The sequence below is a fragment of the Pongo pygmaeus genome, chromosome 9 (assembly GCF_028885625.2).
Source record: "Pongo pygmaeus isolate AG05252 chromosome 9, NHGRI_mPonPyg2-v2.0_pri, whole genome shotgun sequence".
Taxonomy (NCBI): domain Eukaryota; kingdom Metazoa; phylum Chordata; class Mammalia; order Primates; family Hominidae; genus Pongo; species Pongo pygmaeus.
The window spans coordinates 64560335-64577025 of record NC_072382.2 but is presented as its reverse complement, the minus strand read 5'-3'; the positions used below and the strand labels follow the sequence as shown (position 1 = coordinate 64577025).

Sequence of the window (16691 nt, the reverse complement as noted above, 5' to 3'; positions counted from 1 at the left end):
TTAGTTTGAAAGTGACCACAAGTGACAGCTTTATTAAAATGAAGACGTCGAGGGTCCCTTGAAGGCTTCAGGCTTCTCTCATCAGCTGATCCCTGGGAGAGCTCAGTGTGGAAAGCACACTGCACACACGCTCGTGCGCACATACACACCGCTGAGCTTCAGCTTCCCTTTGATTAAATCTTGACATAGTAGTGTCAGCTATGAGGTGCTATGAGAGAGACCCCAGAAGCAGAAGCATGAGCGTTCCTGTCCCTGACCCAAAAGCATAGCATAGAACAGCCTCTCAGAAGCCATCCCCAAAGCCAGAATGAAAACCAGCTCTTCTGTCCCTGGGCTTCCCTTCCAGGCAGCCTTAAAGCCAGAGGTCTGGATGTGAATCCTAGCACCACCTCTTACTGAGAGGTTTTAGGCAGCTGGTTTATTTATTCATGTGTTCACTCAACAAACTTCTACCTAGCCCCTACTGTATACCTGGCACTGTGTGACAAACTGTAAAACAGGAAAAACAGGACCCAGTCTCCACCTTTAAGTAACCCACAGTCTAATGAGAAAAGCAGACTAATAATTACAGGACAGTATGATTTTCTCATCTGTAAAATGGGGCTCATTATCTCACAGCCTTATTTTAAGGATTAAATAATATGAAGTGGATTAAACAGTGCTAAACCTCTGGTACATGGCTGATAAATGTGAATTTTCTCTCTTTTTTCCTCTCCTTGACATAAAATATCTGCCCCTCCTCTATCCGAATCATCACTCTGGTTTGAGGGGCTGAGAAGAAGCTCTGTTCCCAGATACGGAGGCAGCATCACTAGGAGCTGTTGGACCCAAAGTCAGGCTCTAGTCAGCAGGCCAGGGAGAGGAGACCCCATCCAAGGGAGACCCTGAAAAGCTGCCCACCTCTTTGTCCCATAAGCACCTGGTTTCATCTGAGAACAAACAAGTAAGGATTTTCTTCCCTGGTGCACACGTTTCTCCTGAAGTTGAGGGAAGTAACTGGATGTAGAGGAAAATTGTCTAGACTTCAAATCAGGATCCCTAGACCCTATCCAGGTCCTCCAGGACCCAGTAGAGGGTCCTCAGGGTAGACATCAAGTTGCACTAGGTCTTGGATCCTTCAGCAAACAGTTTGAGGGTGAGGATGCTGATGTTATTTGCAACTCTAACATGTTCTAACTAGAGAGCCTTCAGACAAGAGCCTTCACCAGTGGGATATGATGTGAGAACTGCAAAAGTAGGAAGGTTTACCCTTCTTTGCTGATATATGAGGAAAGAGAAAGCAACTGCACTGAGCTGCGCAACACAATACTAGAAGTTTCCACTATTGACTAGAGTGAAAGAAGACATTTAATTTTCTATTTACAAAAATCAATGCATACTTTCTGTGTTTCTAAAGTAATTACAAACTCAAAAATACTTATGCCTATTTTGCTAAAAACAGCTGGCTCTTGTTGAAAAATAAGCAAAACTCACAATTGCTCCATTTTGGTAAATAAAATAATTATTTTTATTGTTTCATTAAGACAAGTATCTTAACAAGTGACCAAAATAACCCCTGTTAATCAAGAAATAGTTTATTGCCTGGGAAGTTTCAGAATGATTTGCCACAATTCTCTCTAGTAAAGAAGCAAAACCATCCCTCAGTTTTCTGCTATCATTAGAAAGAAATCTTTTTAAAAAACACTTTAAATAGATAAGTACTATAAAAAAGTATGGAATGTACCTTCCCAATGTGAACTACATCTATCTCTGAATTGTAAAGAATGTATATCAAAATTATATCATGCAACAAAATGCACATGTTGTAGAGGGGGAAGAAAGAAAAGATTAAATTGAATCTTCCTGACAATTGTCTTAAATCACACCTTCCTGCCTGCAATTGAAATTATAAGTCACATTGCTTTGAGTTAAATCAAATTCATCCTGGCAGGAAGATAGGCTGATGTGGCTTCAATTTGGTTTGAAAGTTGAGTTGGAAGAGAGGGAAAAATCTCTCCTCAAGAAGACACTCTCCACCAAGGAGCTAGGAAATGAGACTAACCCACCAGGTAACCGGACACCCTGCATGACTCTTCCACCAGCCAAGGTTTCAACCAACACAGCACATTCCTGGCATTGTCTGCTGCCCACTGCAATGCAAAGTTTCTACAAAAGGTTTTACAAATCTGTAAAGGTTTTACAAAACAAATATTTCTCCACAAACAAGGGCAGGCCCCCAGTCTGGAGGGCTCAGAACTTCAGAGCAGCGGTCAGTGACACCAAGATGCCCTGGAGCAGATCTTCCAACATGCCTCAGCTGAGATGTGACCAGCATTAGTCTGGGCTCCCCTGGAGCCTAACTTATGACCATCTCAGGCTTGACTTATGTGGGAAAGTCCCAACTAATTGCAATGAAATGGGGCTAAATCTGATATACTAGGTGTTACAACCAGAAAATATATTTCTGACCATATTTTCTATGTGAGCTTCAACAAGGATGAAGGAAAGGGAATGAAGGAAGACTGAAAAAGGGAACACGTTGTCCCCAGTAGCTCCTACCTGATACACAGGGTGGGGGTGCTTGCCTGTCTTTTTTTTTTTTTTTTTTGTAGACAGAGTCTTGCTCTGTCCCCCAGGCTTGAGTACAATGGCACAATCTCGGCTCACTGCAACCTCCGCCTCCCAGGTTCAAGCAATTTTCCTGCCTCAGCCTCCTGAGTAGCCAGGATTACAGGCGCCTGCCACCAGGCCCAGCTAATTTTTGTATTTTTTTAGTAGAGACAGGATTTCACCATGTTGGTCAGGTCGGTCTCAAACTCCTGACCTCATGATCCACCCGCCTCGGCCTCCCAAAGTACTGGGATTACAGGCGTGAGCCACAGCACCTGGCCAATTGTCTTCATTTCTATGCTTGGGGAAACTGAGGCACTGCAAGTGCAGAGACTTGCCCAAGGTCACCCAAACTGTAAATAGCAGCACTGATTCTCATGACTGCCTGCACACTCTTTTCCACCACACTCGCTGAGACACTCAGGCTTCCCTCTTGAAGGTAATTGTTGGTTTTATTTCATAACTAAACTTGCCCTATCCAAATCTTTCTTACTCCACTCCCTTAAATCCTCCTCATTCTTCAAAGATGTGTCATTAGTCCCTATTCCTCCATGAAGTCTATTCTGACAATTCGCTCTTCTGGAATTCAATTTTAACCCTCATTACATGAGTTAGCTTGCAAAAGATCCTTAACTGTTTCTTGTTTTGTCTTGTCAGCCCAATTATGAGCTCTTCAAAGAAAAGGAGCGTGTCGCATGTGTTTTATCATTTCCCACCATACCTGGCACAATGCCAAGCCCAAGAGACGTACCCAGGAAGCAGCCACAGAACAGCTTGCATTGATGCCTCTCTGCTCACCTGCTCTGGTAGCTCCCCTGTCCTTCCAGAGCATTCCATCTGCAGTGGCCTTTGAGGCTGCACAACCAGCTTCCCAACCAGCCCCTCTCTGGCTTCTTCCCCTACCTCCTTTTCCCACCATCACCCTGCTCTAGCCACACTGGCCACTATTTCTCAAACACTTCAGGCACACTCCTGCCACAGGGGCTTTGCACTGGCTGTTCCTTCCACCTGGCACTCTCTTCCTCTAAAATACACATGGCGCACACCTCACCTTCTTCAAGTCTTTGCTTATAGCAGAGCCCCTGACCACCTCCTCGTTTAATTGTAGTCTCTCGTATTTTTGCCCTGATTCCACTGATACATCCCCAGCACAGGTGCTCAATAAACGCTGTTCAGTGAAGGAAGGGAAGAATCTGAGCACATACCAAAAGAAGGCAGCAGTACACCCCAGACCACTGTCAAACTTCCAGCCAACACTGAGGAGAGTAGGAACTTGAAAGCACATCTGCGATTTCTCCCAACTCCTCATGGTGGTTTTATTTCCTCCCATTCCCACACCACAATAAACAATGCCAGCCTTGGTGTCCACCTCCTACAACTGCCCACATAGCTAGGGGCCCACCATTTCATACGTTTAACTCCAAATATTCCATTCCCTCAATTAAATGGGAAGTTCCTGGAAGGCCTGGCCATGTCTGCTATTGACTTTGTGTAGACCAGTCCCCCTTTTATGGTCCCCTACCCCACCCCATGCCCTGAGCCTAGAGGACCCCCAAAATAAAGCTATGGCCTGAGTGAGTGGAGGAGATGATCTTATTGATGCTAAGCCTGCTCCTGGGGGAAAAATGATGCAGCTGGCTGCAAAATGCCATACCTAGAGTTTCTCTCAGTCTTCCAGAGAGCTGAGCCCAGGTCAGCTCCTGGCATAGTCATCTTCCTGCCTCTCCAGGAAAGGAGGCTGCCAAAATAATCACTTGGTAACCCACCTCAGGGCTTCACAACTCTCAAAAAGTTTTCTTCCAGTCTCAACATTTCTGCTAAAAGAAAGGATTGAGCCTATTTTCTCTTGATCAACATTATTGGAGCAGAAAAACAAGAGGGCCCTTAGCCCCTTGCTAAGGAGCTTAAGAGTAGTAATGGGCTTTTATCTGTTACTAGCTGCTGAACCTGGGATAAGCTCATTACAGTCACTGAGCCTCGATTTCTTCATCTGTGAAATGGGGATAATAACACCATCCCACAGGCCTGCTTATGCGGTTAAGATGAGGTGACAGGTGTAAAGTATTTAGCACATCACAGGTGCTCAGCAAACATTAATTCTCTTCCTCTTCCCATTTCTTCTCCAGATGAATTCAGACCTATTTTTCTATAGTCCTTCCTCACTGGTTTCTTTTTCCCATTCTTGATTGATTGATCTCTTCTATATACTTTCCATTGGATTCTTCTTCTAATATAAATCCCCAGGTTCTCATAAAATAAAATAAAAGCCCTGGCCCAATTATCAAGTTGGACATTCTATGTCATAATTCCCAGATGTTATACCTTCCTCCATTTACTCTTAGAAACTAATGCAAATCAGAGGATCCATTTATTATTAAAAATGAGATTTAGAAGTGGAAGAAACCAAAATGTTAAAAGACTCACTTCTCCAAGCCCATGAGCTGACAGGTCTGAAGCCTTCTCGAGACCCTCCCTTCCTCTGCAGCTCCTTCTCTCCCATCAGGAAAATATGATGATTAATTAGACAAAGCCTGTCCCGCTTGTTGAAATCCTTTGAGGCATGAACCATATAAACACAAAGCATTATAACTGCAATAGAGAAACCAGAAAACCCCTCTGCCTTGGGATGCTAACCAAGGCATAGCTAAATAAATCTGTAAGGGAAGATCAAAAAGGATCTTCTACATGGATAATAGAAAATGTCACCAGCATAAACAGGAAGAGAGATTAGTTCAATAAAGGAATAAAGTTACATTTGTGGGTCTTGAGTAAGATTTTTGCTTACTTTTAACTTCCCAGCATATAACTCACAAGGTTATTAATAGGGACTCCTACTGTTTTGGGCAAATAAACAGCTGCTGATGTTTTGTGCCCAAACCACTTTATTAGAGCTTTCCTTTACAGCAATTGTTTCTTCCTTTCCAAATCCTGAGAGGCTCAGACAGTTGAAAACCAGAGAATGCCAAAGTGGAAGGAATAACAAAGAAGAGAGGAGGCAGCCTGTGTGGGCAAGGAAAATGGGGAAGGGGCTGTGGATCCTCACCTTCTTCTTTGTAACCTTCAAGCAAATCAGCATTCACGAGCAGACAGCGAAGACCGGATGCGGCACCATCAGAAAGGCTATTTTTACCCCGGTGCTAGGAGTTATCACGGAATAGAATTCACCACTGTGAGAAGCCTCAGATGACCAATCATCCAGGTTTGCCCAGGGAATTGGGGGCTTCCCTGGACCTGGGACTTTCAGTTTTAAAACAGGGAAAGTGTGAGGCACATCAGGATAAGCTGGTCACCCTGAAAGACACGTGACTATGCCAGGGCACAGGAAAGCACTCAGCCTGGTGCCTGGGACATTTTGGGTGCTCAAAAGTCACAATGAATCTGAAAGAGCTCTAGTCGGCAGCTGGAACACTCTGCTTTTTTTACAAGGACCAGTTCCTGGAGGCCCCACAGTGAGCTAGGAGAAAAGGCTGTCCACAGCTTTGTGGTGGCCGCTCCCTCACCCTTCCAGACCAGGGCCTTCTACTGCTGCCCACCCTACCCTCCAGGTTCCTTGTAGACACAAATGTAAACCAAGACCCTGCCTGGCCCCCCACTTGACCTGAGGCCTCTGAGCTTACACTCAAACACCATGTTTGATAAGATGATCTCCCATTCCTCTCTACGAGAAACATTCATCCTCCTTCCTATTCTGTAGAGAGCATTGGTTTTGTAGCCAGTTTCCCTTCTTGGCTCTACCACCCATCAGCCCTGTGACCTACCTTGAACAAACTCTCTAAGTCTTCATTTTCTTACCTCTAAAAAGGTAAGAAAAAAGGTAACCTTACCATGTTGTAAAGATGAAAAGGAATCACTAATTTTAAAAATTACAATTTTATTTGTTCATTGAAATAAATAAATAAGTAATCATGCCTGGGCAGCACCTGGGCCAGTCCCTGACCTACGGGAGTACCATAGCTCTCTTTCTCCATTCCCTTGATACAATCAATCTTTAATTCTCTATATGCCTGTTGCTCTTAAAATAAATCAAGGGTTTAGCTAGGATTCTCATTTGTCGCTTCAAATCTCTCCTTAGCTTTCTAACTCTCATATCCATTGGCCTAAGCAATTTTGTTACTGTTCTCCTAAATCCCCAGATGCCATTAGCACAACATTTATTAAGCCAAGCTTCGAATCCTGTCTTGCCAGAGTCCCTGAATTACCTTCCTGCTCTTCTGGGATCTCAATGGCCTTTAACTCCAAGTTCCCAAGGGACAGAGATGGATGCACAAGTCAGGCTGGTGAAACCCAACAAAGCACCAGAGCTTGTTAAGATGCAGCACTCAGCAATCTTGATCAGGGAACTCTGCTCTGAGACTTAAACTCAGCGCATTTGTAGAATGAACCTATTCATGCTAAGGAACTGGCCACAAGCCTCCTTGTAGGCCTCGTTTTTCATTGTTCTCACCTGTCTCAAGGTGATGAGTGCAGATGCCACTTCTCTGGATCTTCCCAAACACTGTATTTCTGTGAGCTCTTAAAGGATGGTGGCAATGGGAAGTAGCCCAGCAAAGTATGCCTGTTGGCTCTAAAACCATTTTAGCAGTGGCTCTGTAAGGGAAGCCACTGAATGTTTATTGTGGCTGGACACTCAGGGGTTTCCACTAGCATCATTAAGGACAGCTTCATCTCCCAAAAATAAACCTTCCCAAAACTGAAATTGAATGTCAGGCAGTGAAAGAGAACTACATCTCAAAACTGCATCCCCACTGGGATGAACTATCTAGCAACATATTTTAATCCATAATTATGTAGTCAGAAAAACCACCAAAGCTTAAGTGTTCACATAACCAGGAATCCTTTGGCTTAAAGTTCCAGTTGGCTGCACTGGAACAACAGGGGTCTATAAAAGGCATACAGATCCACAGATAAGATTCCAGAACAGCAGTCATTCCCAATCACTGCCACAACATACCGTGCTGTGGAACAGTTGTGAGGTAATTAGTGAATAACAATAATTTAAGTACCAAAGCTTATGAATGATTAGCTTTAACTCTAATAAATTAAAGGGATTTCAAGGTTGTTACATTCCCTTGCATACTAATATGCTTTCTCAAGTAGGAAAAGAAAAGGTGGAGTAAGAATGAATGCAATGTGTTAGGAGGTGCATCCTCCTAGCCCTGCCCTAGGGCACATGCCCTGTATGTAGGCATATGTATGAGGAAGGGGGAAACATCAAGGACCCCTGGGCTCAAGCATTGCATTACAGATGGAGCTGACTCTAACCCCAAAGGCAAGTGAGATTCAGTAACAATTGTAGGAGCCATGAAATGACCACATCCCTGCCAAATCCAAGGCAGAAGCTCCACCCTTCAAGAGACATTCCAGGCCAGCATAAACAGCATGGCCCACCATTCATTAATGGTGGCTTAGCCACCAGTGGACCTCAGTTACTCTGCCTCTTGCTCCTGACTTGAGTGTCATCCCACCTGTATGGCTTCTGCCCTTCTGCTTCATGCATAATTCCATCTCTCCCCAAAGCCTACCACGCTGCCTTCTGGTTATATTTATCACTCACATTCAGCCAGGTTTTTCCTCCAGGAACTTTCTGTGTAACATCACCTCCAGCTGGACTGCTCGGCAATGTGCTTCTCCACAGGGCAGCCTGTCTGTCCCCATCTCCTAGATAGAACCCAGCTAACAAAAAGCCAAGCTTGGCTTTCTGCCACAAACCAAAGGAGACCCTCAAGACCCAAATCAAGACAATAGCTTTGTATTAGTCCATTTTGCGTTGCTATAAAAGAGTACCTGAGGCTTGGTAATTTATAAAATTATAAATTTATAATTTGGCTCATAGTTCTGCAAGCTGTTCAAAGTCCAGCATCTGCTAGGCTCCTGGGAAGACTTCAGGAAGCTTACAATCATGGCAAAAGGTAACAGGGAAGCAGGTATGTCACATAGTGAGAGAGAGAGGCGAAGGGGGGGGAGGGAGGAGGAGGAGGAGTAGGAGGAGGGGGAGGGGGAGGGGGAGGGGGAGGGGGAGGGGGAGGGGGAGGGAGAAGGAGGAGCAAGGCTCTTTAAACAACCAGCTCTTGCATGAACAAATACAGCAAGAACTCATTCATTACCAGGAAGACAGCACCAAGCCATTCACACAAACACCTCCCACCAGGCCCCGCCTCAAATACTGGGGACCACATTTCAACATGAGATTTGGAGGGGACAAACATTCAAAGCATATCAAGCACATTCAGCTATTCAAGTGAAGTGAGGTCAGAAATCCTATACGATGGTAATGAAGAAGCTCCAGTAACCTTGTATGTGACTCTGAATCCCATAAATACCTTTGGGAAAACATAGGCCAGCCTAACCCAAGTGACTAAAGCTGACCTTCAAGGCCCTCATAAATGACAAAACCAGACGTGGCTCTCTGACACTTTTCATTCTGAATTCTCCTTGAGATTCTCCACCAACCTACTTATCAAGGGCAAATAACAATTTATGTCAAATGAGTGGGAAAGAATGTGGAATTCATTTATTTTACAGCCTACACACTTCTGGCTAAAAATGAAGATTCTTTGGTCATGGGGAAAAGTTGTGTCCTTTGGCAAGGTTTTTCTTCTTCATAAAGCTGTGGTTCTGAACTATTAACAAAGGTAATTAGGCTCAACTCCTAAGTCCTGCTATTGAACTCTCTCAAAATGTCAATCACTGTTACTAATATAATTTCACATGCAACAGTTCATTCCAGGGGACAAATAGCTTTACTATTTAAATGACACTCCTTCCTCAAATAAACTCCAAGCACTCAGCAAACATCATATCCTCTTCTTCACAAACGCTGCCAAGTCAAAAATCAGATGAGAAGAACACGAGCCAATTCTAAGTAACATCCATAAGCTATAGGAGACAGAAAAACATCCAAGCCCAGGACATCTGCTGATTCTTAGGGACCATAAATGATTTGTAGTCATGGCGAACAACCTGCTGTTACTGACCTGGTGTACATTAATATGCACATGATATGACTAATAAACTTTCAGGAAACAAAATGCAGTTAATAACCCATTTCTCCATTGTTGAGATGATCTTGACTCAATGAAGTAAGATAATGGATTTAGAAATTAGTCACATAATGTAATACATTATTAATCATGGTATTCAGAAGGGTAAATAGATGTTACAAGAACACCACCCAGGAATTCAATTTCCTTTTAGATTTATTTACTCTCCTGAATTTGTTTATACCACCATCATCCCTCGCAAAAATGTAACAGTCTGATCTTTCCTCTTTTCCTGAAACAGTTATTTTCAACTTTTTTTTTTTAAAGTAGAACCTTTTTATAAAATGAAATATTTTATAGAATGCCAAATAGAAAACAGAAGACAGTGGAGTTTTGTTGTTTGCAGGGAGGGGAGGGAGTACCTACAGGCAGAGTCTGGGAGACCCCACTTAACCCTTTTAATTCTCAGGCCCCAGATCAAACCTTCTACAAGTTTAGGGCTCCTGGGGACACAGTTTGAAGACCACTGCCCTAAGGCATCTATGTAAAACTAAAATTATGTACGTAACATATAATACCGGCAAAATATTTATCAAAAAAATTCGTAAAATACACAAATCACAAACACTGATAGTCTTTTTTTCTTCTTCTTTTTTTTTTCTTTGTAGAGATGGGGGTCTCATCATGTTGTCCAGGTTGGTCTTGAACTCCTGGGCTCAAGTGATCCTCCCACCTTGGCCTCCTAAAGTGCTGGGATTATAGGCATGAGCCACCACGCCTGGCCAAACATTGATAGTCTTAGAGAACAATGAGCAAGGACACAAATAGTCCCACAAGATAAAACAAACACCAGAGGTGGGGGAGGATATTAAGTTCTAGAGTAATCAAAGGAGTACAAATCAAAAGAATAGAGCATTTGACAGGGATTACATTTACTTGGAAAAATTTGAATGATAACACCCAATGCTGGCCAGGCTCCATGACTTTGGTACAATAATACACTGTTGGTGGCTGTAAAGAAAGGCTTTCCTTTTGAAAAAACAATCTTTCATAAAAATGTTCAGACTCTTTGAGTCAGTACTAATCCCACTTCTGGAAAGACATCCTTAAACATAATTCAAAAAACAGTGAGGTGAAGATGTTCATTTCTGCTCTAATTATAATAGCAAAACAAATGTCCAATAATAGGAAAGTGGTTGAATCAATAATGGTATACTGATGACAGAATACTATGCAGTCATTAAAAATACAGTAAAAGTTCTCTTTAGAAACTCTCCATTTAATCAATTCTCCAGATTAACTATGCTTGCCACTCCCTCTGTAACAAACCCTATTTGTCTCTAGTACCACTGCCCACAGCTCCTGCAAATAGTTGAGTTGTACACTTACCAGTGGTCCACTGGGTTTGTTCTCAAACGTGTTTACACTATTTGTACTTGTCACTGTAATGGCATAACCTAATCACGTATTATAAAAACCAATGAAATAGGACTGCTAAAAAGATGAGTGTTGTTTCTAAGAAAATTACTTTAAGTTCTAAGTGCTTTGCAAAGGCTTTATAAAGGGTAGTCAGTTAAAGAATAGCAATCAAATTACATGTGAGCAAAATCATTGCAAAAGATCAGACAAAAATCATAACAATTTAGGCTACTACACTGAGACTACTTCATAAGCACCTTTAAGTTTCCAATGAATTTTAAAGAAAACAGAACTAGAAGTCAAACTTTGTAAACAGGACATTATGGGGGTGGTTTGTGCAAGGAAGATGAACAGAACGCCAATTGGCAGATGCATCCCAAAGACAAAACTTTGGCCTGATATCAAAAGTCTAGCAAATGAATGTACATTTTGGATAACACTAAAATAAAAATATGTAATTGCATGTATGTAATATTTTGTTGTACTCTCCTCTTTAACCGATTTTTCTATTAACTAACTCAAGCCCTGACCACGTTGACTAAGAGGGATTCTTTGTCCTTTGAAAACAAGTCCGCTATGACAAGGACCAAGAGTGCCCATACTCTTGTAGAGTCTCTTTAGTGTACAGTTCACCACTGTAATCCCCAATCACTTTCCCAGTGCAGTGCCTGGCACACATTAGGTCTCCAACAGATAAATGTTGAACCAATAAACTATGTAGCAAATATGGAAAAAATAGTGCTTCGTTAACAAAAAGAAAGTGAACAAAGCAGCATATAAAATTACATGTAAATCATGACTACACCTTCATTTTGAAATATGGAGGCAAATGAACAAATCCAGAAGGAAATGCTCAAAATGCAAACTGATTTTTAGGGTAGAATGAATTATGGGCAATTTTATGCATTTTTAAATATTTTCTTAAACATTGGCACATTCTTTTCCATATTCAGAAAGCTACTAAGAAAAGAAGAAAGCTATCTTTATTTTTACTGAATTTCCAAAATAAGAACTGAATCAACAGTTCCATTTCCTGCACTCTCCAACATTGAGAACTCCTTTAGCAAATTCTTGCTTCATCCGCCTCACCATGTCAAGCCATCAGATCTTTCTACTCCTAAGATGGAGGAAACCTGACCCTTATTAACACTTACTAACACTTACTTTGTGTTTCTAAACCCCCAGGATGCTTTTTTTAAAAACTCATAAGTTATCCACCCTCTCATTTGACGTCTATTTGGTCAAAAAACTTCTCAAAACTGCAATTTATATTCCCAAGAGATTCCCAAACACCATCTAATTAAATCATTCAATCAGAAAACAAATTAAAAGGAAATATCACTGCAACTCCCAAGACGAAAATAAACTTTTCAGTCATGACTAGAACAGACCTCTGGGGTGATGCTCCAAAGCCTCTTCTAATTGCAAGTCCTATGGAACATCCTACAGAACATTTTGTGACATTTGCAGCTTCCAGGAGACTTTCCTTCTAAAGAAAAGAGGAGCCTGGACAAGACTCCAAAGCAAAACATCTTTTTTGGAGAGTGGTAACACTTTCATTAATGACCAACATGGCCATAGGCATCAGCACTCATCCATTCACCCAGGCTTCCACCCCACAGCTACTTTCTGTAGAATGTGCCAGGGACTGTCCTGCATGTTCAGTAAACATTAGTTAAAGGACTGGAATCTCTGCCTCTTGGCATGAAACAAAGCAAAACCTGAGTTTATCTATGGAGTTTCCAAGTGGGAAGGCTGCTGACTCCCTCACCCCTCAGCCATCCTCTGAGGTCTCTTCCTCTGACACCCACTTCCACCAATGTCAACAGACTCCAAGGGACCCTGGGGCCCTCCTGGGAGATAGTTTAGTACATGGGTAAGAACTTAGACTTCTGAAGCCACACTAGCTGAGCTTACATCCCTATACTACCATATACCAGTGTGTGACCCTGGACAAATCATATAGCCTCTCCCTGCCTCAGTTTCCATATCTGTAAAATGGAGCAAATATTACCTACTTCATAAGGTTGTGAAGATTAAATAATTCAATATATGTAAAGTGTTTAGAATAGGGCCTGACATATCCTAGGTGCTATGTTATTTTAGCTCTTATTATTACCCCTTATTCCCTCCGGTTCAGCAAAGTAAACTGGATTGTTCAAAGGGCTATGCTGACTAGAGGGAACTTGACAGTGGGTTACACATAAACAGCTTGTACCATCAAGCACAAGAGCTTGATCTTATTGTCCTTTACCACCCTCTGCCTTCAGAGAGCTGCACTTGACCAGCCCCAAATTTTATAGGCCCTTTACCTCTGTTTCCTAAATCCCAGCTCAGGATGGCCCCAGCGTGGCAAAGGGAGCTGTTGGTCATTGCTACACCATCATGGCACAGCCAACCAGGTAACCTCTGCCCCTGCCTGCCTCATTTCCAGTCTTTCCAAGTCACTGACCCTTCCCTACCTTCCTATAGGTTGCAGCTTTGGCCCTCTGTCGAGACTGTGGTTATTTCTGAATACCCACAGGGGTCATTGCACATGTACAAGTGGAACAACACGTGTTTTAGGGACCCTGCCTCCTATTTTTTTAACCTATATTCTCCAATTTTTCAGGTATAGATTTGAAAGTGCTGAACAACACATAATTATAAAGTTTCTGGGGAGAAAAATCACAATGCTTCCTTTCAACTTCAACATCATGCTTGTTTCCATGTGGAACCTTAGAAATCATGTGACATAGTCCACATTCCACATGACAGGCACCCACTCCGTGACAGGCTCAGGGGTTAATGGCATCCCCTGAAAGCATCCCCAAAGCAGTACCTTGCTCACCTCCTGCCTGACCAGAAAGAAAAGCACAAGAGAATCATTTTCCAGGAACACACACACACACACACAATCTGTGAATGAAAATCTCAAAATCTGTCGGCAAACTAGAAATGTCAAAGTAAGGCATGGCTTTGTGTCTCCTGGAGAACATTCTGAATCACCCTGGGGGAAACACTGTACTTCTATTGCTGATTAATAGTCAATCAAGACCTATGGGATGGAAAAGGACATATAAGAAATAACAACAACTGGCAACCACAGATAGGTAAATTGGTTTTCAAGCCCAGTGCCAGGTTGAGAGGCAGAGGCAGGTCTGAAGAAGAAGCTGTCAATGTCCCTCTCTTCTGGGAAGGTGCCGAAGCCATGGGCTTGTTTTGAAGTCATTAGTCAGGAAGCACTATGGGTGTGGATGCCTCTCCTGCACTCACCTGAACCTCCCTGAACCTTCCCCTCCTGGGAAGGAACTATTCTGGACACCTGGGGAAACACCAAATTCAGACGGAGGAGCCATCTCTACTCTGGCAAGGGCAGCAGGTGCAAGGACTGGAATTCAGACATCCACGTGTAAACAAAAGGGAGTGCTCCTGGCGGGGGGCGGGGGGTAAGCCTTCAGTTTAATTCGATTTTGCCAAGGTCTGCCATGCACTGGCCCCTGAGCCTGGTGGGCCTGCTAGGTTTACAGGGGAACCAAGCTCGGCCCTGCCCTTAAGAAGCTCACACACCTGGAAGAAAGCAAGGGGCGCGGGGAGGCGAAGAAGTGTGAACGTGAGCGCGCGCGCGCGCGTGTGTGTGTGTGTGTGTGTGTGTGTGCACTCCCGGCACCAGTGCTCCTGGCGCCCGGAACTCCATCCCCTCCCATGACAGCTCATTGACTAGGTCGCCTCGGCAGAGCGCCCTGCAGCCCCCACCCTCCCTTTGGACCCCCGCGCTGGTCTGGAGCGCACCCAACCAGCGTAACCTTACACTTCAGACCCAACCCAGGTAGGTCTGTCTGCTCAGCCCCGGCTGCTCCCGGGGCCTGAGAGTGGAGCTACTGTAGGGATCGGCCTTCACCCGGTCCCGGGCGGCTCCGCGGGGAAGGCGCAGCCCAGGGCGTGTTCTTGCAGTCTTGGGCGGAGGCATCACCACAGTGGACAGAGACTCCAGCGCTACTTCCCGGCGTTGACACCTGCTCCTGGAGAGGGTCCTGGACCCGCGGGCTGTGGTGGGGGTAGGGACTGCTATAGGTTCAAGCGGCTCTCCAACCACAGAGGGCTCCTTGCATTCCCCATCGCCTACCAACGGGATCACAGCAAGACTGGGGCTGGGGCTGATACAACGCAATTTTCCTAGCCTCGCTTGTCCGGCAGCCTGCGGGTCTTAACTGCCAATAGTCAGGGCCGCCGCGCGGGCATCTCGCCTGACGCCTACAGTGGCCAAAAAAGCTCGTTTGCCCGCGCGTCCCCTCTTGTACACACACAGACATTCATATGCACACACACTCTGAGCCGGACTTGTGTGCGATCCCGAGAGCCCGCGAGCAACCAGCCCAGAGTCACACGCACATTTGGACACGTGCGCAGCGCGCCCCCATACCGCCAGCTAGCTGCACATATCCGCTCGTGCAGCCCTGCGCACACACGTGTGCCCCGGGGAAGCGCGCACGGCCGCAGACAGAGGGTCCCGAACGCAGGCAGGAGCTCACACGCAGGCCCCACGACTACCACGCATCTGAGGCCCCAGAGCCCCGCCGTGGCTGAGTTGATGCCCACCAGCCCCAGGGCATCCCGCGCCTCATGGGCGACCCAAGTTTCCGGGGCGCCCGTACCTTGAATGTGCTGCTTGATGACATTCTCCAGGTGGTCCAGCCGCTCAATAATCTTCAGAGTGTCCCCTTTGTCTTCCTCCAGCTTCTTGTCGGGCGCCGGCTCCTGCCCCCGCACATACACGCTGGCGATGTAGTTGGTGACCCAGCCCACGTAGAGCAGGCAGATGATGTTAGTCATGCCGCTCAGGATCACGCAAGTGGACACCAAAGTTTTGGTCTTCCTGGTGCACACCATTCTGGGCTCCTTCCTCCATATAGAGCTCCCGGGGGCCCTTCCTTGTCGTGCGCCCCGAACTCCCCCGCGCTCACACCCCGTAGCACGTCCGGAGCCGCTGGGCACCTCAGCACCTGAGTCCCAAGGTTCTCCAAAGCCCGGTCCGCTGCGGGTGAAGCCGCCGTGCCCAAGTTTGCAGCTCCTGCCGCTGGCCACCCGGAAAGACCTTGACAAAGGAAACCAGGTGGATTTTTTTCCAAATTAAAAATCCCTGAGCCCTTCCTAGAGGGGTCACGGGTAGCCAGCAGCCGCGCGTCCAGATGTGTACGTCTGGGAAACTTTGCCACTGCCTGTGTCGGCGGCCACGCCGCTCCCCATCGCCAGCGCCGGCTGCCTTGGCGGTCTGACCGGCCCGCGCTGCTAGGAGAACCGCGGCAGCGGCAGCGGCGGCGGGGAGAGCCGCGAAGCAGCGCGGCCCGGCCCCCTCCGAGCGACAAGCACCGCCACCAATCGCGCTCCGGCTCGGGAGAGGGGCCGGTGCTGGGCGGCAGCGGACCAACGGGGCGGGAGCGGGGGGCGGAGTCCAGCCCCCAGGCCCCACCTGCTGGCCGCCCCTGGCTCCCGCCCCCAGGGACGCGCCCGGGCCTCCACCCGCGCCTGCACAGGCTGCCCCAGACCCGAAGCTCCCGGAGAGGGCGCGCTGCCAGTCCCAGCCCTTAGGTCGGCAGCTTCCTCCGTTAGGGAAATTCCATCTCTTGCTCTTGGGCAGGAATCTCCTGGTTTTTGAGGGGTCGCACGGGTCAGCTTCTTTCATCCGCCCGGGGCTTCTCGCATTGGTGCCACCAGTCGACTCCC

At 45.8% G+C, this 16691-nt stretch overlaps 1 protein-coding gene across 2 annotated transcripts in view; it reads right to left on the bottom strand.

The window, feature by feature from the left end:
- GALNT18 (polypeptide N-acetylgalactosaminyltransferase 18) overlaps window positions 1–16366 on the bottom strand; it is a 356848-nt gene extending 340482 nt beyond the window's left edge. The window contains exon 1 of one of the 2 annotated variants that reach the window (XM_054438882.2): window positions 15623–16366. In XM_054438882.2, the coding sequence (XP_054294857.1) occupies window positions 15623–15857 (235 nt within the window). In that variant the 5' untranslated portion in view covers window positions 15858–16366. The remainder of the gene's footprint in view (window positions 1–15622) is intronic. The other variant, XM_054438883.2, reaches the window with a different exon arrangement.
- Between the last annotated feature and the right edge of the window lie 325 nt (window positions 16367–16691).